The sequence below is a fragment of the Bufo gargarizans genome, chromosome 2, assembly GCF_014858855.1.
Source record: "Bufo gargarizans isolate SCDJY-AF-19 chromosome 2, ASM1485885v1, whole genome shotgun sequence".
Lineage (NCBI taxonomy): Eukaryota > Metazoa > Chordata > Amphibia > Anura > Bufonidae > Bufo > Bufo gargarizans.
Window position 1 is genome coordinate 591,583,856 of NC_058081.1, and position 26,174 is coordinate 591,610,029.

General features: G+C 44.7%; 1 protein-coding gene across 1 annotated transcript; it reads right to left on the reverse strand.

Annotated features, from left to right (window-relative positions):
- Nucleotides 1-6,049: 6,049 nt before the first annotated feature.
- PI4K2B (phosphatidylinositol 4-kinase type 2 beta) lies at nt 6,050-24,575 on the reverse strand. The gene is made up of 10 exons (XM_044278251.1): nt 24,188-24,575; nt 16,460-16,611; nt 14,986-15,186; nt 13,273-13,404; nt 11,039-11,192; nt 10,784-10,875; nt 10,614-10,704; nt 9,257-9,390; nt 9,110-9,169; nt 6,050-7,230 (listed from the first exon to the last, which is right to left on the reverse strand). The coding sequence occupies exons 1-10, from the start codon at nt 24,474-24,476 to the stop codon at nt 7,057-7,059; spliced, it is 1,479 nt and encodes a 492-aa protein (XP_044134186.1). The 5' UTR covers nt 24,477-24,575; the 3' UTR covers nt 6,050-7,056.
- Nucleotides 24,576-26,174: the final 1,599 nt, after the last annotated feature.

A 26,174-nucleotide genomic window follows, 5' to 3' on the forward strand; every position in this document is an offset into this window, starting at 1 on the left:
TGACTCCCTACCCGATTTCGGGGGGTAATGTTACGTTCCTCCCAATCTGCCATAAAAAGATTGGCATAACTAGGGGCGAACCTGGTGCCCATGGCCGTGCCCCGTGTTTGTAGGTAAAAATCTGATTCAAAGTTAAAATAATGATGGGTTAATATAAAATCCACACTCTGAATTAGAAAATCTTTTTGTCCCTCTTGCAGTCTCCCTTCTTTCCTCAATTGTGTTTCCACTGCCTGTTTCCCTTGCTCATGTTTAATAATCGTATATAACGATTGGACATCTAATGTGCCCATCCACCATTCTTCTTCAAATTTTCTATAATGTTAATTATTTATGTAGAATCTTTGGTGTATGATACACTCTTTTTAACCGTGGGTTCGGTTCGAACTGTTCGGGTTCCTGTAAACATGGTGGATGTCCCCCGCAGAAGGCAAAACCCCTCCCAGTTCAATCATTCTGGTGGGGTTCGGCCCTTTGCGGGGCACTTCCACCCATCCACCACATTTTCTGATCAGAAGAATTTCCAGTCCCCCATCTATACCGTTGGTGCGGAAACATGAAAATAAAAAAAGAATAAAAATAACAAAATAAAATATTTTTTTTTTTAAATTGAAAAATTTTGTAGTATTTTACATAATGGAACATAATATCTTATTTAGACAATAAGGACTCAAATAGGGAATTTCTGATAAAATAATTTTTGATAACAAGTTTTATGGAAGGATTTTTATGAAGGAATATTTTATGGATGAATATTATGGGTATTATAAAGATAAAGAAGTTTTGAGAAGAAAATTCCATTGCATTGGAAGTATTGGGCTAAATATGTTTATGGCAGGGAAATGCTAAAATCGCTTAGGTAACACAGGAATAGTAGATGCGTTTTTTATGTATTATTATTTTCTATGCCATATGAATGAGGACTTAATATGTTAAATATGTTAAGCTCGAATGTATTGTAACTCTGCAATGATATGAATTAAGAGCTGTAGGGTGTGACCAATACGAAAAATAAAGTAAAATATAGGAAAAAGGTATATTTTGATGGAACAACAAACATTTACAAATCTACAAATAATGATTAAGGGATCCGTACCACATTGTGAAAAATAGGAGGAGTAACATCTAATTGAGAAATTGGAACCAGCATAGGATTTCACATAAAAAGAACCTTTCAAGTGGGATTGATCACCACTGAGGAAGGAGCAACGTCAAGCCCCGAAACGCATTTGGTCCAAGACCCCCATTCCACCCATATGAACTTGTGTTGACTATACACTTAAATCACCCCAGGTTGATGCTGTAAAAGACCGGAGTATCCTGTAAGTAAAGAGGACCTGGCACGCTGACTTACTAAGAACGCAGACTAATTAAGATCGCAGCACAAGGATACTAAGTATCGTGACTGCAGACAGAATCCAGCAGGTAAACTACAGGCTCGGAGGACACCGGCTCTTCAGCGGTACGGAGCGGTGCCCAGAGCCATACAGACCGGTGGCAGAAAACCTGGGAGCAAGTTTTCTTCACACACAGTGAACCGGAACTTCAGCAGTGGAAGACTGCAAAAGCAACTATCGAACAGTGAGTAAGAGCGGGACGCCGCTTTAAACACTCATTGTAAAGTGGACATTCAGAGACTCAGTAACTTTGTCCCTAGTAGCGGATCCAAATCCTTTAATCAAGTGAATACTGGCAACAATTTAATGGCTTTTATAATATCAAGTTATTAATTGCGATCAATGGGTTTTAGCCGCAGGATGATTAATATTGTTATATTGTTGCACTGATGTTTATTTATCCACTATTTTAGGTCTTCTCAACATCAATTTTAGGTCGTCCCAGTATTAGATTTATGCCCTCGATTGTGGGGATATTTTTATTCGTATATGTGTATAAAGTGTAAGGTTATTCCTATATGTTAATAAATCTATCAATTGTATATTAGGCATATCTCTTCAATCGCATGGTTCTACCTATAGTGTGAGTGCCCAGTATTTTTTTTATCTCACCATATATGTGTGTATATATATATATATATATATATATATATATTTTTTTTTTAAACACAGCCTCTTTGAGGGAGGAAGGGGCCACCATATAAGGGCACAGCCTCTCTGAGAGGCTATCTTAGGGTCTCCTCCAGATGGGAGTCGGTCGGTACCCAAGATGTTAATAGGGATCCGACCTGAGGGCAGTGCAGCGATCCCCTGGGGGCGGGGGGGACCTCTGGCGGGAAGAATTTGCGCCTTGAGAGTTCCCGACCCCCTCCAATCGAGGCCTGAATTTTGCGGCCCAGTAGGCCGCGAAGCCGGGGCCTAAATTTTTGCAGTGCCCAGGAGGTACCGGCCGGGACCTGGAGAGAGCGGAGCATGCATAATAGCGGCCGCGGGAGCCCACCCCGCGGGCCGGAAGAGTCAGGAGGCCCGGAATTGCGTCCCAGTAGGCCGCGAAGCCTGGGACAGAATTTTTTGCAGCGCCCGGCCGACCGGAAAGCACCTAGGGTCGGCCAGGGTCTGTTGGAACACCGCACCAGTCCATGCCGGCCGTAGGGCTGGAGAAGCCACTCTCACCATCAGCCGTCTTCACCCTCGGTCCGTTCCAGCAGGGTTGCCCCTTCAGCTACTGGCACCGTAGTGGCAGGACGCTGGAAGAGGGACTTTGCGTGTAGGCGACCCTTGCGCTAGCGGGATGCAGGGGAGCTGGGCTGCCCTGGTCCACCTTGCCTTCTGTGGGGGAGGCAGCAGTGCGGGTGACCGGCGTCAATGACGGGGGGGGTGATCAGGGGTTAATAAGTGACGGTGGGGGTGTACTGTGGTGCTTGGTGCTACTTATTACAGAGCTGCCTGTGTCCTCTGGTGGTCGATCCAAGCAAAAGGGACCACCAGAGGACCAGGTATATTAGACGCTGTTAACAAAACAGCGTCTGATATACCTTTCAAGGGTTAAAAAAAAAAAAAAAAAAAAAAAAACCCCGTCTACAGCCTGCCAGCGAATGATTGCCGCTGGCAGGCTGTAGATCCTGTGAACGCGTGCTCCCGGTCACAGGAAATCACTCCTCTCGGGAGATGACGCGCCAATGCGTCCACGACGAATAACCCAGCCGCCCGCAGGACGCATCCCTGTGTTTGGCAGTCGGGAGGAGGTTAAAGAGTTCAGCAACTATATTAAACAGAAACATAATTAAAGGTTTTATTTCTTCCCAAGTACTACAGTATAACAAAAATAAAAATATGAACAATTTTTTTTTTTTAAACAGTTAATCAACATTTTTCTTTATCATTTTTAAACAGAATTGTTTGAAAGTACAACAGAAAAGGATTCAAGTGTATCTGTACTTTTGAAAAAACTTGATATGTCAGTGTCAAAGGTTTTGATTTGTGGGGGTCCAATTGCTGAGACCACTACAGGGTGCTCTATGCCACTGGAGACGCCCTCTTAAACTCTCCATTGTGTCCTCAGCAGTCCTTTTTGTAAGCAAGTCTTTCACCTTGTTTTAGCAATCGGCTGGGACCTCAGCACTCTGACCCCCCCCCCCCAACTAATCTAAACCTAGTGTTCCCGACATTTTTTATTTTTTTTTCCCCCAAGAGGACCTTTCACCTGGAAAAACATTGTTAACCAAGTGTCCTTACATATACAGCGGCGCCCAGGGATCTCCCTGCACTTACTATTATCCCCAGGCGCCGTTCCGTTCTCCCGTTATGTCCTCCGGTATCTTCGCTCAGTAAGTTATAGTAGGCGTTGTCTGCCCTTGTTCTGCTGGGCGTCTCCTCCTCCTAGGCTGTAGCGCTGGCCAATCGCAGCGCAGAGCTCACAGTCTGGGAGAAAAAAAACTCCCAGGCTGTGCACTGATTGCCCAGCGCTACAGCCTAGGAGGAGGAGACGCCCAGCAGAACAAGGGCAGACAACGCCTACTATAACTTACTGAGCGAAGATACCGGAGGACATAACGGGAGAACGGAGCGGCGCCCAGGGATAATAGTAAGTGCAGGGAGATCCCTGGGAGCCGCTGTATATGTCAGGATACTTAGTTCACAATGTTTTTCCAGGTGAAAGGTCCTCTTTAAGTACAAGCACACCAAGTAGTTTACATTACATTCTCATACTGTACACGTTGATCTGCTAGAATCCATCCTCCAAAGTATATGCAGACACACTGATCCACCTTACCTTCCTCAGCGGCAGAAGACATGTTGTATTGTCTTGGCTGCAGCAGTGATGATATATCAAAGCAGCTAAGCACTGAACTCAGATGTCAGTGATTGGCTGCAGTGGTATACGGGACATCACTGATGCAGACAAAATAATAAATTACAGCTGCACACAGCGGAGAGGCGACAATGGATTGGGAGGGGAGGGGGGGGGGGTTAAGGAAGTAAAGGTAGTTTTCTATCATTAGGGTCCCTGCAGTTTTGAAAAATAATTAGGGACTATCCCTTTATGCCCTATATAAAATTATTCAGATACATTCTCCAGCATCACATCTGTAGGGATATTTTAAACAATGCTACCGTTCATATGAAATAAGGGACCATTATTAAATGAACATTTCTGGGATGATGTGCTGCAAAAAATACACTATGTTTGATTGTTTATAGCTTGAAGAGAATTCCTAACTTTTATAATCATTAGGTCCAAAATTATGTACAAATTAAGGTCTGAATATCTTTATAGCAGGCAGGGCACCATTTCTAATACAGAGCTCCAAAACCTCTGCATGGACAGTTAAGATACAATTCTGGCTGTAGCCACCACTAGAGGGAGCTCTGGGACCTGCTCCCATCTCCAAGTACAGAGCACAGTGGGAATGGAGAGAAGGCCACACATGCAGCTTTCTCCACTGCTGCAGACCTTTTGAAAACAACCAAGTGCCAGTTGTTTGTTTTGTTTTTTGGAGGTCCCACACTGGTGAACGGAGGGGTGGTCCAACAATAGCCAAATGTACTCAAACGCAGTGAATGGAGAGAACACTGCATGTTCAGCATACCATAAATCTTCCTATGGGAATACCACTTTTAAAGGGAATGTGTCATACAGATGAAACTCGAAAAATTAGAATATCGTGCAAAAGTCTATTTATTTCAGTAATGCAACTTAAGGATTTGCATTAATGCAGCTTAAAATTAGAATTTTGTGAAAAGGTTCAATATTCTAGGCTTAAAGTGTCACACTCTAGTCAGCTAATTAATCCATATCTTCTGAGCAAAGGGGACCTCAAAATTGTGACTGAGGTTTTATAAGCTGTATGTAATGAGTCCATCTCATATATTAGTTTCATCTTTTAAGTTACATTACTGAAATAAATTAAAACTTTGCACGATATTCAAATTTTTTGAGTTTCACCTGTACGTTTCCAAGAAACTAGGTTTTCTTTGAAACACTGCAACATATTAAAATAAAACATGCAACCAGTTCCCTTTGAATAGGTGTCCAGGGTTCAAAAAACATGGCTACTTTCTACCAAAACTAATGCCACACCTGTCCACAGCTTAGCCTCATTTATTCTAATCGAGCCAAGCTGCAATATCAGTCAACCTATGAACATAGGTGGCACTGGTTTGGGAAGAAAACAGACTTTTTTTATCCTGTAAAACCCCTTTAACTCAGTCTATGCAGATAATTTACAGTCAGGCCTCGTTCACACTTCAGTGATTTCCATCAGCGATTTGTGAGCCAAAACCAGGTGCAGATCTTTCCTTTATACCTAATCTCTGTGTTGACTTCATTTTTGGTTTTGCTCAGAAATCACTGAAGTGTGAACGAGGCCTTAGAGTGCTCTGCTAATAAAACACCCAGAGCTTCATATAAATAAAATTTATCAACACAGAATTCTGAATTTATTTAGAATAAGACTAAATAGTATTCCAAAGGCCACTTTCAGACGAGCGAGTGTCACGCTCCGGACTCGCAGCGCAGCACCTGTCCTGACCTCCCAGCACTGCCGGGGTCGCATAGCATTATTTTGCTTTATGATGCTATGTAACCCTTACAGTTCTGGAATGTATTGAATAACACTGGCAGCATTATAAGGGTTACATAGCATCATAAATCAATATAATGCTATGCGACCCCGGCAGTGCTGGGAGGTCAGGACAGGTGCTGCACTTCAAGTCCGAAGCGTGACATGTGCTCGTCTGAAAGTGGTCATAGGTGACATTCAAGTCTAGTGTGCATATACAATTCTTTAGTATACGCCAAAAACTTGCTTGTGGACCCTGAGCCCAAGAAAACTATGTGCAGCGTGGAAAGGTCACAGTAAAAACCGCTTTAAATCACTTCCTTCTGCTATCTCCAGACCAGAACTCTATCGCATCAGCTGAGAATGAAGAGGAAGTGTGCATGTAGGCAGCCCACCCGCCCTTGGGACCACCTACTCTGTGTATGGATACACCACAAATGTCCCATTTGGCAATACCTCCAAACTAAATACAGAATTTCTACAGCAGCAATTGGGAACCATGTGGTTGGTAGAAGCGTCCCATTACAATGTGACGCTGCATGCTGACACCATGGTTATATGATACACATGTACAGCATTATGGTCCTGAGGAATAAACCTTCTGCAGTTATGTTAATCCAAGACTGGTTTTATTTTCTTTACCTTGACAAGTCTACAGGGCACTTTAGAAAAATTCACCCCCCAAAAAAAGTGCTTGGCATAGTGAGGTCCCAAACCTTTGTGTGGTTATTTAACATGACATATTTTAATTTATAAATAACCAATGATAGAAAATCTCAGTAAATTGAGGTGTCATTCCAGCATATTAGAAACCCTATAGAAGGCAGGCTGATTTACTTGAATGCACAACTTCATATCTTAAGGAAGGGAAAAAAAATAATATATACACAGTACATGTTAATGCAGTCCTACCAGAATCCCTGACAAAACAATTTCACAATAGGACAGAAGTGTAAACTGATGTACATTCAAGAAGATTACTTCCTTTCGAGAGGCCTGTGGTTTGGCAGCTATGTGGGGGTTGACAGCAGTTTTCACCCTTTGCAGTGCTTGTGCAAATCAGCAGCTTTGTGTATTTAAGACACGAGATCCCCCGGCTACCAGGAGGTAAAGAACGGCTTTCTGCAGTGGAAAGTCTGTGTGAACGCATTGCTCAGGTGAACGATCCTGCCCTGGCTTCCAGTCTGGCTTCGCTCCACCACTACTTTAGGCATCTGGACCAGCTGAATGGGAGACTTCTCATCCTTTAACGCCTGAGTCAGATTCAGGATCTGATTGAAAGAAATGAAAGGTTTGGTATTAAAAAAAAATAATATCACTCTTTTACCGTTTCCTGCAAAACACTGATATGTCCATTTTGCAAACAATAGGACATGTTCTGTATTTTTCGCAGAACTACGGCACAGACATACGGATGTGGACAGCACACGTTATTTTTTGCGGCCCCTTTGAAACGAATGGGTCTGCATCCGATCTGCAAAAAATGTGAATCAGATTCAAACCACAAATATGGTCGTGTGCATGAGGCTTTGCGCAGTGACTGAGTCACTTGGCCACTTCATCTAGTGAATCTATCAGGTGGCTGCTGTACTTTGAAGGCCGTGTACAGGCTGAGCCACGGCTGCAATGTTGACTGGCAGCCATGACCAGGATGACCTGTAATAAAGTTAGCAGATTTATTTTTATTTATCTTTTAAATCAAAATGCATTTAGTTTATTGCCATAAAAATAGACACTTGATGAAAAATAAATAGATAGAGAGCCAGCTCACTTTCCCTGATTGACCTGAGCTGCTCTGTATTCCAAAGTAGAGAAGCACTCTCCTTGATAAGGGCAACCCCTCTGAGCCATCCCTAATACTTACACTACCTATGGTGCCCTGGTTCAAGATTCCCAACACTGTTAGGGTGTCACCAGGGATATCACAAATTTCCGGCCGTATCCCAAAAGGTTTCATTGGGTGACTGGCTCTGTGGGGGACCCCCTGACTATCTCTCCGCACAGCTACTAAGCACTTCACGGCAGCTGTAAGAACATTCCTTTATTATGAGTGCACTGGCATCACACTTTGCACCTTTGTTTTAGTAATATTTCCATCACTTTTAATAAGTAATCTTAAAATAATAGCCCAAAAGTTAAGTATTAACAAGGCAAACCAAACCCCTTTAAATAACCTAAATCAGGTATTTGAGGTAGAACTTAAGCCTACTGTTCTCTCCCACAATTCCAGTGTTTTTATCTCTGGATGGGACTAAGTGTTCAGAATCCCCCACCAAAAAACTATAAATCTCGGTTCCTTGCATTCCTCCCATGATGCCCTCTAGCAGGGCTATATCCTTCAGTCCAGTGCAGGCAAATCAGAGAAGATGTACCAGCAAAGTCACTGAACTTACCAACAACGTGCTGCTAGAGGACATCAAGTGACTGCTGTATGGACGATGCCCCTGTAAACACCATTTTAGTACAAGTTATGTAAGAAATGTGCTTTTGAGATCTGCTTGTGCCCATTGGTCAGGGGGTGTACATAGTAGGTCTCAACCGATTATCGGTTTTACCGATATTCAGGATTTTGAAAGTTATCGGCATCTATTTTGCCGATATTCCCTCAGCAGCACAGGGGAGAAGGAAGCAGTGTCTCCCTCCCCCCTGTGCCGCTGCTACCAATGAGAGGAGGGACGGCAAGAGGAGGGGAGAGGCTGTGGCCACTGCGCCACCAATGAAGGTAACTCATTAATTCATATACACACACAGGAGGCGAAAGCTGTCTGCAGAATCACATAGCCGGCTCCCGACCTCTATGACAAGTAGCTGCGATAGTTAACTGCCGCGGATCGCAGCTACCGCCCAGAGGTCAGGAGCCGGCTATGTGATTCTGCAGCCAGCTCCCGCCTCCTGTGTATATGAATTAATGAGTTACCTTCATTGGTGGCGCAGTGTGCCCGCCCCCCCTCCCCTCTATATAATATCTCTGTCGATCCCTAGTACATGGGCAAATTGATAAATTTTCCTATGTTTAAGATATGCAGCAGGATTTCATAGTGTCCAACCCCTTTAATCCTAGACAATGTAAAAGGGATTCCAGAAGTGAAATCGGTTTCAGCACTGTATAGGATTTTTTTCCCCATCCTTCGGAAGTGTCAGACTACTTACCTGTCCTCTCATTACAGACATCTGCTTCTCGAATGTCGCCTTGTCAAATCCTTTATCAGTCTACAGATGTAAGCACATGAGGAAGTGCAGGTTATCAGCTGAACATATAGATTTCCCCATTATACTGGATAAATCATATCTACTCGCCTTGAAGAGCTCATACAGATCTTCACAAAGGTCCTGAACAAAGTTCATGTCAGAGATGCGAGGAAGAATCAGGTCCTTTGTTTCCTGACTAAAGGGAACCTTCGCTTGAGAAAGCCAAGCCCAGAGGAAAGGATCTGAGGAGGAGAGAACATGGGGCAGATGTATAAGTGCTCATGATACTGGCACACTTTAGATGTAACACTGTTGTGATGTACTTTTATTACCCATTTCAGCCATCTACATGGCATAGAGAAAGTGACAATGTCAGCCAGTATGACGGTGAATGGCAGCGATTTATAGTGTGACAAGTTTATCAAAGGGTGCACGTTTGCATCAATAGGTTGATAAATTATAATTATCCAATCTTTAAGGCTGCATTCACATGGCAGTGTGCAGCCCTTGTGGCGGCCACATTTCCTGGACATACCATGGCTGCGATTTCCAGCTCCATTCTCACAGCATCACAAGTATGCGAAAAAGACCTATGGTAAGGCTAGAACTCAGTGCATGATAGATTCTAACTTTATGGAAGAGTGTTAACAGATCAGATATGCAGGATCGAGCCTTGTCATTACCGCCCCCATAAGCGGTGCGCGCGTCCAGGGTCGGTGTCCCGTCAATCCAAGAACAAAAACGACCGGCACTCGCTGTATTAGATGCAATTCTCTCTCTTTAATACCCACATGGAGGAACAAATGACGCGTTTCAACACCACAAGTCTTTGTCGTGCAGCATGACAAAGACTTGTGTTGTCGAAACGCGTCATTTGTTCCTCCATGTGGGAATTAAAGAGAAAATTGCATCCAATACAGCGAGTGCCGGTAGTCTTCGTTCTTGTTTTCTGGCCAAGTCATTGAGTTGATACGCCTTTCCTGTAGTAAAGCTTTTAACAGTAGACTAAGGGCTCATGCATATGGCCATAGGTGTTTTGCAGTCCGCAAATCCGCATAACATGACAGATACTGTGGAGTGCATGCCACCATTTGTTTTTTAACGTCCTATCTTTGTCCACAAAACGGACAAGAAAAGGACATCTAAACGTGCCGATGCAGACCGCACACGTGGGCTGTATGCATCTTTTGAGGCCTCATTGAAAGATATGAGGCCACATCTGCTCTGTAAAAAAATGCAGACAGAAACTACGTCCGTGTGCATGAACCGTTTTGTCTTACGTCAAATGGATGCCATACAGTGGCATCCAGCACCATGGGGTTCCATTGTAAAAAAATATTAAAGTTTTTTACTATACACTGCAGGACTGAAAAACATAGTGAACTAAGCTTCTGTATCTTTTTAATGCTGCTGAATTAGATATATAGACCGGGGCTATTACTCTAGTGTTAAAATGGCTACTTACACGCTCGCCATTCATCCGGGTGCTTAAATGGAAATGCCAGACCATTGTCAATCGCTGCGATTTTAATAATTGGTTCTTTATCAGTCCATTCCTGAAATCAAAACCACAATGAGAACCTGAACCAGCAGATGATTACAGGAAGCACACTTGCTATACAGAAGTCATCTTGCCTTGGATACAGGACCATCAGGGTCTTTCTCAGATCCTTCAATGTTATCCTCCTGGCTTTCATATCGAATTAACCAGTTATCATTGCCTCTGTCTGCAAGATAAGAATTGTCGAGAATTGACAGCCAGCGATTCTGAAAGATTACGGGATGCAGCTAGTGCAAAGATCCTTTTCTACTACTCCGCCACCCCAAGAACAAAACCGTGAACAGACAGTGAAGAGTTAATTCTGAGTTGTGTTGCTCCATATCACTTACCCGTATTTCTAATGACATAGTCTAAAATCACTAGCCTCTCGAACTGAGACTGCAGCTGCTTTCTTGTGTTCTCGGGTAAAGGTTCGGTTTCAAACCTCCTCAGCCAGTGGTCCGCTTCCTTATACCCATCTACAAAAAGCTGAAAGGAGCCAAACTGCGGAGAAGAAAAATACGGATTTACACTTTATAGCACTGATTGTAATATATACAATGTCAAAGCTTTCAAGTCATCAGCAGCTCCTGGGAACATGACCTCAAAACATGCCCTTACATGTCAGCTGCAAGGACAGCAAGTTACACACAAATGATAGACGGAATCTCTATGCATAGGGCACATTCACACCGCCATATATTGAAGGCACTTCCTATAATGGAAACTGCTAAAAAAAAAAAAAAATCCAATCCCAGCCCTGTAACCATTTGATCGCTTTGATCAAAGGCAACTGCAGCATGATCAAAGAGGATGCTTCCCTCTAATGGAGCCACCAGTTTTCTCAATGATAAGACTGGGGAGTGGGGCACCCCTTGGCACTGAGGACCTAGAAAGGTCTACAGTGGCATTAAAGGGGTTGTCTGGTTTATTAGATTGATGACCTATCCAGGTTATCAATATCGGATCGGTGGGGGTCCAACTCCTGCCGATCAGCTGTTTCTGTTCCTTACCACTGAAGTTAGTGGGGCTGTAATTACACTTCGCCACCGCTGCAATATCAACGGCAAGCAGGTGGAGAACGCAGTGCTCGTATAAATGCAGTATTCTCTTCAATCAGCTACCAAATGGGGAAAAGAAGCCAGGATGGACCCCCCCCCCCCCCCCGATCTGATATGGATGATCTATCCTGACACCAGGTTAGTCAATATAGGAAACTGGCCAACCCCTCTAAGTCAAAACAGGGCATGAAAAAAACGTGGGGAAAAAAGGTATTGCGATACTCTATACCATGCGAAGAAAAAAAATAAACCACCAAAAAAAGCCGCGTGCATTCCGCATTTTATGGAACGTCCGGCCCATAATAGAACAGTCCAGTCCTATTTTTTTGGGGGGGGGGGGGGGGGGGGGGACAAGGTGACTAAAAATGGTAAATCGCGCAGTTTATTTTTTTCTGTTCACCGCATATTTTTACAAATATTTTAATAGTTTGGATTTTTTATCAGACGTGGCAATGTAACAGTTTTTTTTATTGCTTATATATTTATTTTTTCTATTAGGGTGAATAGGATTTTACACTCTACCTGTTGCCCAGCAGCAGGGAGCTTACCGTGGAAGGCTTCAGTAGCATCCTGGCTGCCATAGTAACCAGAGCCCCAATATTTCACTGCTGGGGTTCCGATCGGAAGCTGCCACTGCCGCCAACAGGGGGGAGGAGGGGACCCTGTGGCCACTGCCACCAATGACTAATACTGGGGGGCACACTGCGCCACCAATGATTATAATTAACCTGTTAATACAAATGTAGAATGCGGGTGCCAGCGGTATCACATACCCAGCCTCTATGACAAAGTGCTGCGATCCCCGTCAATTAACCCCTCAGGTGTGGCATCCGAGTTAATTTCCGTGGATCACAGCGCCCCGTCAGAGGGCGGGTGCCGGGTATGTGATATGGCCAGCACCTGCATTCTTACATTTGTATTATTAGGTTAATTATCTTCATTGGTGGTGCAGTGACCACAGCCCCTCTCCTCCTCCCCTCTCATTGGTGGCAGCAGCACAGAGGGGAGGGAGGGAGGGAGGGACTGCCTCCTTCTCCACTGTGCCACTCAGGAGAACATAGTGCGCGCGCCATGTTCTCTAACTGATACTAGGCTGTGCAGAAGCGCAGCCTAGTATCAGAAAATAGTAAAACCCGGTATTGAATCGATCCGGATACAAAAGTAATCAATTTGGTATCGACCATTCGATACCCAATGCAACCCTATTGGGGAAGGAGGTGTATTGGTAGGACCACACAGGACATGTTGCACATCATGATCAATGTCACATTTCATATCTAATGATTGTGACCCCATTGACCATGTGACATGTCATCGTAAGCTGCAATGCACGTGACTGCGACCTGGCAGCATCTTCCCTGGTTTTGTTTTCACAGCCAAATCGGGGCAGGCAAGTCACACACAAGTTTCTGGGCATGTGACTTGAGACTTGCTGTCGCTCTACACATGTTGCTGTGTGGCCTCAGCCTAAAGGAAACATAAAATAGTCAGAACCTCTTTAAGGGATGAGGGCACCCCCTTACCTTGGGCGGTAAACCTATACGGTGAAATTTTCGACCAACTTTTGGCACTTTTTCCAAAGCATATTTCTTGCCTCTGGATTTTGCGCGATCTATTGCACTGTAGTTGAAGGTTTCACTGACAAGCCAGACTACCTTAAAAAAACACAAAAGTAAAAAAAACACCACAAAACACATTGGAAATAAAATAAAAAAACAAAAAAACCATAGCCTGTCCTCACACTTCGCTGTATGTATGCATATGATGCAAGAGGGGTAAAAGCTATGGGCATATACCGACATTTTTAACCTAAATACACTGTCTCCTGAACTTAGAGTTAAATATTGATCTGGATCTCAATTGCTTTCTGTGAACGCCTCCTTAAAGAGGGAGGAGAGACCAGACAGAAGCCCTTGAGAAAGCCGAAGTAGGCGAAACCGGTCGGGCAGAGGAACTGCATCCAAATTTATTTATTTTAAACCGATAAGCTTATATGAATTTTAACTTACACACACACACAGTGCTGATAGCATTCTTTAGAAATGTTGGCCCATATTGATAGGATAGCATCTTGCAGTTGATGGAGATTTGAGGGATGCACATCCAGGGCACGAAGCTCCGGTTCCACCACATCCCAAAGATGCTCTATTGGGTTGAGATCTGGTGACTGTGGGGGCCATTTTAGTACAGTGAACTCATTGTCATGTTCAAGAAACCAATTTGAAATTATTCGAGCTTTGTGACATGGTGCATTATCCTGCTGGAAGTAGCCATCAGAGGATGGGTACATGGTGGTCATGAAGGGATGGACATGGTCAGAAACAATGCTCAGGTAGCCCGTGGCATTTAAACTATGGCCAATTGGCACTAAGCGGCCTAAAGTGTGCCCAGAAAACATCCCCCACACCATTACACCACCACCACCAGCCTGCACAGTGGTAACAAGGCATGATGGATACATGTTCTCATTCTGTTTACGCCAAATTCAGACTCTACCATTTGAATGTCTCAACACAAAATAGAGACTCATCAGACCAGGCAACATTTTTCCAGTCTTCAGTCCAATTTTGGTGAGCTCGTGCAAATTGTAGCCTCTTTTTCCTATTTGTAGTGGAGATGAGTGGTACCCGGTGGGGTCTTCTGCTGTTGTAGCCCACCTTTCTTTCCCATTCTGACATTCAGTTTGGAGTTCAGGAGATTGTCTTGACCAGGACCACAACCCTACATGCATTGAAGCCACTACCATGTGATTGGTTGACCCGGAGAACGAAAGTAACAGGGTTAAAGGAGTTGGTCCACGATATCTGGTCGGTGGGGGTCCAACGCCCAGCACCGCTGCTGATATGCTGTTTTGGGGTAGCTCCGACACTGGAACGCCACAGCTCCATCCGTTGTGTAGTGGACAGAGCTGGTTACTGCAGCGTTGCTCCCATTAATTCCGCATTAAGCTATTTAATCCACTACAAAATGGACAGAGCTGTGTAGTTCCAATGCTATAGTAGAACATTTGTCCCCCACCAATCAGATATCGATAGCCCATCAGAGGATAAGCCATCAATGGTAAAAATATTGGACCAACTCCTTTAAGGCTCTGCTCGAGTCAAACGTAGCTACACAGTAATTTTTATTCTTACAAAATACTTCACTACTTGAAAAAGTTAAATCTTGTGAATATGGTGGCATTTACAATACTGATCCATTTGAAAATAAAACGTGAGAGACGCTTTTTTTATTACCTTGGTTTTGGGTACAACTCCTAATCCAAGTTTTTCATCGACTAAATACGCTCCAGCTTCAGACAGGTACCCCTGGTTCGGAACAAGGCAACCACGGCCAAAGCAGCAGGGACAGCAAACTTTATGAAAATATTTGGTCCATTTTGGGTTAAGGTGACCATAAGGCTCTTCTGATTTTGGTTTAAATACTCCAATTATTTTCTGAGAAAAAAATTAAATAAAAATTATTTTAAAAAAAAACAGACCGCTTACAATAAAGGGGTTGTCTGGGCTGCACTTACTGATGGCCCGTCCTCAGGCAGAAAGAAAAATTCTTGCTTAAAAACATTTAAAGGGGTTGCCCGGGTTTTACTAAGTGATGGTCTATCGTTGCAGATCAGCAGGGGTCAAACGCCATCCGCCTATCAGCTGTCTGATTGTTGCAGCGCTGCTCCATTTGAAGTCAACGGGAGCAGCGCTGCAACAATCGGACAGCTGATTGGCGGGTGGCGTTGGAACCCTGCCGCTCTTTTATTTTAATCATTTTTTAAAGTGTAATGATCGTTCCAGGTATATTTTTTATATTGTGTGGGGACAGCGATTATTCTTGTAAAATATTTTACTAGGGAAATGTGTTAATTTTACAAGAAAACTGCAAATTGCAGTGTCCTCATAGCAGCACTCAGAACCCATCCTCAGTGCTTACTATACACTGGCTACATGCAAATACAGAGGCACTCTCAGCCTGTCTCCTATCTCCCTACCTCAGCCTCTCTGCATGTGTCCAGCGCTACACATTTCTCTTTCCTGCACTTCTCGTAGTGAGTACAGGAAAGAGAAGGAGGCTGCGCCAACAAGCGCTGGCAGTGAGCACACAGCGGTGTTCTCCTATCTCTTCTCTGCACTCACTATCAGAAGTGCAGGGAAAAGAGAAACTTGCAAACATATTTTAGTAATAAACTATGCTGTATTAAAAAATAAAAATTTTATTAAAATCAGTCCCTACACAATTTTTTTTTATTTTTTTAAATGAAACGACAGTTACTCCAAGTCCTGGATGGCTCATGTACTGCCCCTTCACATTAAGGTCTATGGGAGACCGATGAAAAGCAGACTCCATATCCATCCTTTTCTACGCAGAGACTTTGCAGTAGGGTGAAATTCAACAAGCTCAATACTTCTTTTCCCTTCAAGGACATCTGTGGGGAGAATCTAGGAGCCCCTATCCACACACAAGCTTGTCGACCATCTTCTGTATGAGCTCCTTTGACCAGGGGAGACTCTCCACCTTGGTCTCCTTCAGCCTGCAAGGTATGGAAAACACCCTCCCATAGATCAGTACCTGCATAGGAGACTACATAGCAGAGCTGTGGTATTTTAAAAGATAAAAGGAGACCAGGTAGTAAAAGCAGTCATGGGTGACATGAAGTCTATAAAGGTGCCCACTGCCCGCATGAACAGCAAGTTCACTAGCGCACGCTCATATTATACACACCCCCTTTGGATCTTTAACAAAGTAGCTTCCACTTGAGCCCTGGGATATCCTTTCGGGAAAGACACCGCTGTCAATCGCCTGCTCCGCTCGGTGAATTATATCAGCAAATTCAATATCATCCAGTATGACGTTCAGCTCTTCATTGCCGTGGCCTATTTAAAAAAAATATATTAAAATTTAAAAAGATTATCTGCATGGTAATAGTGGCACTGTGTGCATATCACATGCTACCATGACCAATACAAACCTCATTATAAAAGATTTCTTGTCTAATCCTTTGCCCTTCTACCCCCCATCCCTCCTCTCTCCCAAGCAGAAGAGGTATTACATGAGAGCGAAGGGGAGGAGAGCAGTCAGCCAAACAACTGTTCCTACCAGCAGTCATCTCCACCCGGGAAGCACATGATCCAGTATAAGCTGGAGGCCAACAGTGCCTGAGGACCCGGCTGATTCTAAAGGGGTCAACTGGATTTCACTTAGGTTTTAGTCATCCTGGTGGACATCATACCTCTGAATTTAGTCCCGCTATTTCACTGGAATCTGCAACAAAGGCTCCTAACGGAGTCTCCACCGCAGATGTCAACCTAGACCTAGTCACATGAGCTTCAAACTTTTAGCCTTCTCTTTAGGACACAGCTTCTGTCAGCCATATTAGTTCTTCTGGGGAAGATATCGGTCTCGCACTGAAAAGATCTGTAGGATGACTTCCCTTCCCCTGGTCAGATCAGAGCAGACAGATCTCATCTCTGCTTAGGCATGCCTGATAAACAGGGCCGGCGTCAGCACCCGGCACACCAGGGCAAGTGTGTCCTGGTCTTCATTAAACCGCCTGTTCTGAATTCTAGGGCAGCTTACCCCAGCAATGCAGACAATTTTTGCCATGTGCACTGCTGGAGGGTAGATGGAGGTTCCTACCAAGCTAAAGGACCTTCCTGAGGTCATCTGCCCATGTGACCAGTGTGGGAGGAGCCTGGCTGTGTGTGTGCCTGCAAGCGTCTGTCCGCCCCTGTGTGTGCCGAGTTTGGCTGCCTTCACAGCGATGGGGCAGGGAAGGGGGCATTGTTACTGTGACATGAAGCAAGGCGGCCGCTGCCTCCCTGACTTTAAGCATGTGTGGAGAAGCGCACCGGGCAGGGGATAAAACGTTTTCAGTACTTTTGCTGCAGCTGCCTTCAGGAAGAAAGGCATTATCAGAAACACTGCTGGCAGCTTGGCATGGTTTAGAAGAATGCTTGAGCCAATTACTTAGCTAGATGATTCACATATATATTTAGTGCCTATAAAAAAAATAAAAGCACCTCCTTGAAGCAAGTGTCATATGACATAAGCAGTATTAATGTTAGTAAAACGCTATTATAATATGCACAGATGTTTACATTGAGTTCACATACCAAAGTTTGTAAGATAGAACACTTGGCGTCTGCGCGTTGTGCACCCTTTTCTTCTTAGCCAATGAAATAATGGCATGAGCTTCAGAGGGGGCGCCCCCCTCTGGAGATGTAAAAACTGATTTACTCATTGTAATAAACAGACTGTCTTTGACCTGCCTTTGTGTCAGCATATGTCTCTGCCATGTGTGGATATTAACCCCTTGGGGTACCTTGATTTGGAGCACCAGAGTGTATCTTAAATGCTTCAAGTGGAAGCAGCTTCAACAGTGTTCCTTTGCCTTGATGCATCTGCATCAGGACATTCTGTGCGAGGCAATAAAAAGATGGAAGAGGAGGCAGTGCCGCCAGCATGGAGTCCATGGGAGAGACACAGGGAGGCACACTAAGGACGCAGGTAACACTACCACGTGATCTACACTAGTGTTATCTGTGTTTTTACATAGGACTGCAGGTAACACTACTACATTTTCTGTACTCAGATAGCCATGACTGTTATCTGTGCTGTTACATAGGACTGCAGGTGATAACTACTATATTATCTATACTCAGAGTTATCACTGTGCAAGGGGTCCCACTGAGACTTTATCGCCCAAGGGCCCTCATGAACCTGGAGCCGGCCCTGCTGATAAACCTGAAGCATAAAAACGTCCCTCCTAATGATTACAGAAGTGTGCGCCAATGCAAGACACCATAAATAAGAAAGTACAGGCCTGCAAGGTACGTAATGGTATAAAGACCTCTCAGAAGCACCGGACATCATCTACTATGTGTACACTGATTAGCCCCAACAGTGAAACCACCTGCCTAGGTCCTGCTCATCCCACAACAGCTCTGACCAGTCCACAAGACCTCTGAAGGTGTCCTCAGATATCTGGCACCAAAATCTTACCAGTAGATCTTTTATGTCTTGTAAGTGGTGAGATGCGGCCTCCATGAATCAGACTTGTTTTTCCAGCACATTCCACGGATGATCGATCAGATTGAGATCTGGGAAATCTGGAGGCCAAGACAGCACCTTGAACTCTTTGTCATGTTCCTCAAGCCATTCCTGAATAAGTCTTACAGTGTGGCCGGGGAATCATCCTGCTGATAGAGGTCACTGCTATTAGGGAATTACGCTGCCATGAAGGTGGGTAGGTGGTACGTGTCATATCCACATGAACATGAAGGCCAGGACCCAAAGTTTCCCAGAGCATCAAAAGGCCTCCGGCGGCTTGTCTTCTCATAGTGCACCTCTTCCCAGGTATATGATGTACACACACCCGGCTGTTCACATGATGTTTAAGAAAATGAAATTTATCAGGCCCCGGATGCCTTCTTCCATGGGACATACTAGTTATGACGATCACGTTCCCTTTCTAGGCATTTCTTTGTGGTGGACAGCGGTCAACATGACGTCCTGTGTCTACTGACACCGTTCTACCAATGTTACCATTAACTGGTCTAGTAGGACTAGCCTCCACTCCCGCCTTACATCAGCGAGCACCCATCACCCGGTCACTGGTTGGCCCTCCTTGGACCACTATCGGTAGGTACTAACTACTACATATTGGGAATAAACCACAAGACCTGCCATTTTGGAGATAATCTGACCCAGTCATCTAGACATCACAATTTGGCTCCCGTCAAAGTCACTCCAATCCCTTCACATGTTCATGTGCTGAAGGCATCAGAAAAGGTCTTGAATATCTGACTGATCATTTACTTCCTGATATAACCCACCCCTCGTCTCCAGACGATCCACTTCACCATGTTACGGCCGATTGCTGTATGTGAATTATCTAAGCATGCTGGGCTTTGTAGTTCAGGGCTGACGTATTCACAGATTTAGACTCCTGTCATTGGAGAGGGTACAGGGTGTGCGGATCTACACCAACCACCAGAAGGTTTTTAGTTGCAATCTCCACAAATGCACTTTACTGAAAATGTCACAGTAAGGGCTCATTCAGACGGCCGTATGCTGTCCGCAAAATTGCTGATTTTTTTTGCGGATTAGATGCTGTCCCATTCACTGCTATGGGGCCCTTTCCTTCCATTGCAAGGCTCAGCAAAAAAATAAAAATAAAACATGTCCTATACTGGTCAGTGAAAATCAGGACATGGCCCTATTGAAGTCTATGGATCAGCAAAAAACAGAATGCAATCCGTTTTTTTGCAGACATTCTGAACTGTCTGAAAAAAAATAAAAAATAATCAGATCCGCATTTTTGCGGACAGCATACGGCCGTCTGAATGAGCCCTAACACACATGCAATATCAACGACATAGGCTGAAGGGTGGCTCATTCTTGAGGAATTAATAGTTTAATAGGGCTACACAGACTTTAAAAAAAAATAATAATAATGATAGTCAATGATGGCGCACTGCGACAAAACAGTCGCAAATATTCAGTGCAAGTCACATGTCACAGTGCGACACCATTGACTCATGATAAAATGTCGTGCAACATGTATCGCAATGTAGTTGTACCCTTTTTGTCGCATGACACGTCGCCATGTGGCCCCTAGCCTTAATTAACAGGATTCTCTTTTCCCGAGAACTGAAGTTCTCAATTATGACTTCACAGATGGAGAAAATGCGCCATATCCCTGGCGGTGCGAGACATCTTCATTACATCCATGTGCCGTGCAGGAGATTATTAACGCTCCACACATAGGGAGAAGGTGTTATAGCAGACAAGCGACGGCGAGAAAACAACAAGAGGTGCGAGAACAGATCAAGGACGAAGAGATGAGTATAAGACGAGCGCTCATGTCCTATACACATCACTGCACAGGATCAGACACTAGATCCTGTGCTAGATGCTGGGAGTTATAGTGCAGCGCCTAAACAGATTACAACTGCAGACGGTGACCGGTGTATCACATGTACAAGGGTTGCCTCATCCGTCAGGATCAGGGGCGCTTGGTACCTAAATGTGTCTTGTAAACATAAGCACGCCGGATTCTTCAAAGAGCGAGCTAATTAGGCGGGGTGTCAGGAGTCAGACCGACACTAGTCAGATACTGACAACCTTTCCCGAGCATAGATTTTCAACAGTCAATATTTAAAGAGGAGCTGACATGTCTGGTTTATTAACTACTTGCATTCCCCATGTAATAATTCTGGAGCATCTGTTTTTAGGACTCTAAAAATGTGACACTATTATTCCTACTACAAATTAGCAATGAATTGCTTAAAGTTTGCAATAAAGGTCCAGATGGGTGCTACCAGTTGAGGTTGTGCCCCTGCACAGTCTGACACCATCTAATCAATGCTGCCAGTGTCAGCCTGTGCCAGGACACAGCCCCGAAACACCCATCTGGACCTTTATTGCAAACTGCTAGCAATTCATTCATAAACTTCTAGTAGGAATAATAGAGGAATGCCACATCATAGAGTCATAATAGATGCTCCAGAATTGTGATAACCTGGGGAATGCAAGTAGTTACTAAAACAGACATGTCAGGAGAGGGGACAGCTCGACTTTAAGTCCTTATGCACTTGACCGTATCTAGTACATTCTGCCTTTCCCCGTGTTACATGAAAGGTGCACCAAGTATGTCAGCTGAACGAGGAGGGACAAAACGCGTCCCGGAAATCAGCACCAGGCGGCTTCATATACTGCAGGTTACTGGAGTCTATATGCTCCTCTCCATGTGCACCATACACAGCGCGTCATAAGGAACTACTACAGTAGCCTCTCCCCACAAAATCATGTAAAAAATGTAAGACGCTTGCTTTTCCAGTGGACGCTCTTCAGCCGCACTGGACATCAAGATGTTAAGGAGTTAAGCAAACAAGCGGATGCTGAAAAACCTGTTCGGTAAAGAGCAAGCAGTGATGTGGGACTATCGCCCTACGTGGCCGTTCACAGGTCATTATTGCAGACACTTCAGTGGACGGAAATCTATGTGTTCAGGACTGTGATCTCCCCGGCCGGACACGTGGCTAAAATCAATGCTTGGAGCTGGAATTTGCTCTCAAGGCTTGTGACTAGGGATGAGCAAAATCTGTCTGGTTTCCGTTATGCTGGAGTCCTCTCCTGAATAACGGAAACCAGGCGGATCCATTATCCAGGCCATAGACTTCTATTATGACGGAATGAATAACGGAATGCCTCTAAAAGCATTCAGACATGGAATTGCGTTGCGGTCCGTGGTAACTGAATCCATAACGCAATTTAGCTTATACTCCAACCCGAACTTCAAAATATGAAATTCCCTCATCTCTACTTGTGACGTTCTCCTGACTAGAGGAGGTGGAGGCAGCTGCGGGGCACACATGGATCCCTCGGGGCTAGCTACGGCTAGTGGGAATAGTAGAGGTCTCTGACCACACAGTGTCCATGTATGAGAGGTTTTCCAGGACTTGGGCCCCTTTCACACCAGCGAGTATTCTGTGCGGGTGCAACGCATGAAGCGAATGCATTGCACCCGCACTGAATCCGGACCCATTCATTTCAATGGCGCTGTGCACATGAGCGTTGGGTTTCACGCATCACTTGTGCGTTGTGTATAAAAATAAAAATAAAAAAAAGTTCTATATTCTGTGATTTTCACACAACACTGGCCCCATAGAAGTGATGGGGCTCCGTGAAAAGTGCATTGCATCCGCAAGTTAGTGTGGAATCAATGTTTTTTCCACGGATGGTGGCTAAGAGATGCTGTTTGTAAACTGTTTATCACGCGCATGCAAAACGCATTGAATCGCATTGCACCTGCGCGATAAAAACTGAAACGAGATCGCAGGCAAAACTGAATAAACTTGCTTGCGAAATCGCACATTTTTCACTGAACACATCCAGACCTATTCTGCTCACGCTCGTCTGTAAGAGCCTTAGGGCTCATGTACACAAAAGTATTTTACCTCCGTGTCCATTTGTGTTTTTTTTTGCGGACCATATGCGGAACCATTCATGCTAACGGGTCCGCAAAAAAAATAGTAAACTTACTCCGTGTGCATTCTGTTTCTGTATGTGCGCATGTCCGTTCCGCAAAAATAAAAAATGTAACATGTCCTATTATTGTCCGAATTACAGACAAGGATTGGAACGTTCTATTAGGGGCCAGGTGTTCCATTCCGCAAAATACGGAACGCAAACAGACGTTATCCGCAGAATACATACAGTCGTGTGCATGAGCCCTGACTGACAATCATAGGTGGTCCAACCAGCTACACCCCCGACAATTACAGCTGCAGTTCTGGTGTCACTAGTAAAACACTGCCGATTGTCGGGGGGGGGGGGGGGGTCAGACCGCACCGATCCGTTGTTGATGACCTATCCTAAGGATCCACCAGTTCCAAAACCTTACCAGGTGGGTCTGGAGCTTAGCAAACAAGGCTGTGATCTAGTGATGGGCATGGCCAAAAGTGTTGGAAAGCTGGACAACCCCTTTAAGGCCATGGGTCATGGATTCTCTAGGGTCAATGCCCAAAGGACGACACGGACACTCAACGATCAGTTAGATTCTGTGCTATTCTTGCCATCAAACTGGAAAGCACTGCTGACTGGCGGCTCCAGTGCCAATGTGAACAGAACCCCATGATTACAACTGATCTTGTTCCATCCCACTCTCAAAGGGCGGCGCTGGTGTCAGTCATGTGACATCTGTCTTTGGCCTCCCTTCCCCTGGCAGAGCACAAGGAGGGAACGCCCGAGGTTAACGAAGCCTTGGTTGCACGGCTCCAGTCCTTGTATGGCAGGGGAACCCACCCATGACTGACAGCTCTCTCTCCATTAGGGCTCGTTCACACGACTATGTCTTTTTCAGTGTTTTGCGGGGCGTTTTTTTGTTTCAGGTTCTGTTTTTCGATATGGCATATACAGTATACAGTAATTACATAGAAAAAAAATTGGGCTGGGCATAACATTTCCAATAGATGGTTCCGCAAAAACGGAACAGATGCGGAAGACATACGGAGTACATTCCGTAAGTGTTCAGTTTTTGTTTTTTTGGCTTTGGCAGACCCATTGACTTGAATGGAGCCACGGAACGTGATTTGCGGGCAATAATAGGACATGTCCTATCTTTGAATGGAAACAGAATGCATACGGAGTATTTTGCAGAACCATTGAAATGAATGGTTCCGTATACGGATCGCCCTTATGTCTATGGAGAAATCCATCAGTCAGGGGCTAGAGAGCGGAGGTAGTCACACAACTCAAATACCTGGAGCGCTGCAAGTAATAAAGGGTAGATGTCATCAGTTCAGGTAAGGTGGGCAGTACAGGTGGGAGTCAGCCATTATAAATACAGACTATTATGTGAACAGGAGTTGTGTGACAGCTGTCCACGTGACCAGTAGTCGGGCCCCGCCCACGTCTCCGCAGAGCACAGTTCACACTGGCGCTTACCGGCACTGGACAGCAGGCTCTCCCGGTCTGAGGAGGAGCTGAGCCGCGGTCTCCCCTTCCTCCCGGACTTCGGGGAGGTGGCACCGGACCTCTTCAGCAGCGGCTCTTCCTCTCCTGCTTCATCTTCCCGAACTCCTCCAGCGAAAAACCGCACAGCACTTCCCGGTGCCGCTCTGCCCGCCTGTGCAGTGACCGGAGCCGCTGTCGCTTCACCACCCTCCGCAGACGGCTCCAGGAACACCAACAAAGGCGGGGAAGCCCCCCGTTCTTCCGGCTTCTTCTCCGCCATCACATCCTCCCGGGACAAACCGCCGCCACCGGAGCCATCCCGCACACTGATATACAGGGAAGTGTCCACACACGTCACCACAGCAAGCAGAGGCTTCCTATTGGCTGGGCCGCGCCACAGAACTGCTCCTATTGGTCGAGCTTACTACCCGCCTGCAGCTAAGGTAGCCGGTGTTCTGTCAACACATGCGCGTTTAAGACCTGAAGGCGGTCACGTGAAACGTGTTGACGAATGAGGGCTTTCGAAAAGGTGTAGACTTCAGCCCCGCTTGCATGCAGCCGCCGCTCTAGCCACGCCCCTCACATGGACTGCCCCAGGATTTGTTGCGAATTTATCAGTAGGAGGGTAAATGTACCTCGCCGCGCCCCGTCTCGTCATCCTTCTTATGGGTGTGTTCACATTTGTAGGTTTTGATCAGGTGTTTTTATGCAGTTTTGGAAACAGATGTAAATTATAAAGGGGATATAGTATGAAGGCGAGGGGCTGCTTATGCTGTGGTCTTTTATCCACCCCTGTTTTTTTGCTTCAGAAACTATTTTTTTTTAAAAAGCGATCAAAACCTGTAGGTGTAAATATAGCCTAATGCTGTTCAGTGGAGACTGACCCCCCCCCCCACAATTAACCACTTCAGCCCCGCTAGCTGAACCCCCCTTCATGACCAGGGAACTTTTTACACTTCGGCACTACACTACTTTCACCGTTTATCGCTCGGTCATGCAACTTACCACCCAAATGAATTTTACCTCCTTTTGTTCTCACTAATAGAGCTTTCATTTGGTGGTATTTTATTGCTGCTGACATTTTTACTTTTTTTGTTATTAATCGAAATGTAACGATTTTTTTGCCAAAAAATGACTTTTCACTTTCAGCTGTAAAATTTTGCAAAAAAACGACATCCATATATAAATTTTTCGCTAAATTTATAGTTCTACATGTCTTTGATAAAAAAAAAATGTTTGGGCAAAAAAAAAAAAATGGTTTGGGTAAAAGTTATAGCGTTTACAAACTATGGTACAAAAATGTGAATTTCCGCTTTTTGAAGCAGCTCTGACTTTCTGAGCACCTGTCATGATTCCTGAGGTTCTACAATGCCCAGACAGTAGAAAAACCCCACAAATAACCCCATTTTGGAAAGTAGACACCCTAAGGTATTCGCTGATGGGCATAGTGAGTTCATAGAACTTTTTATTTTTTGTCACAAGTTAGCGGAAAATGATGATGATTTTTTATTTTTATTTTTTTCTTACAAAGTCTCATATTCCACTAACTTGCTACAAAAAATAAAAAATTCTAGGAACTCGCCATGCCCCTCACGGAATACCTTGGGGTGTCTTCTTTCCAAAATGGGGTCACTTGTGGCGTAGTTATACTGCCCTGGCAATTTAGGGGCCCAAATGTGTGAGAAGAACTTTGCAATCAAAATGTGTAAGAAATGACCGGTGAAATCCGAAAGGTGCACTTTGGAATATGTGCCCCTTTGCCCACCTTGGCTGCAAAAAAGTGTGACACATCTGGTATCGCCGTACTCAGGAGAAGTTGGGGAATGTGTTTTGGGGTGTCATTTTACATATACCCATGCTGGGTGAGAGAAATATCTTGGCAAAAGACAACTTTTCCAATTTTTTTATACAAAGTTGGCATTTGACCAAGATATTTTTCTCACCCAGCATGGGTATATGTAAAATGACACCCCAAAAC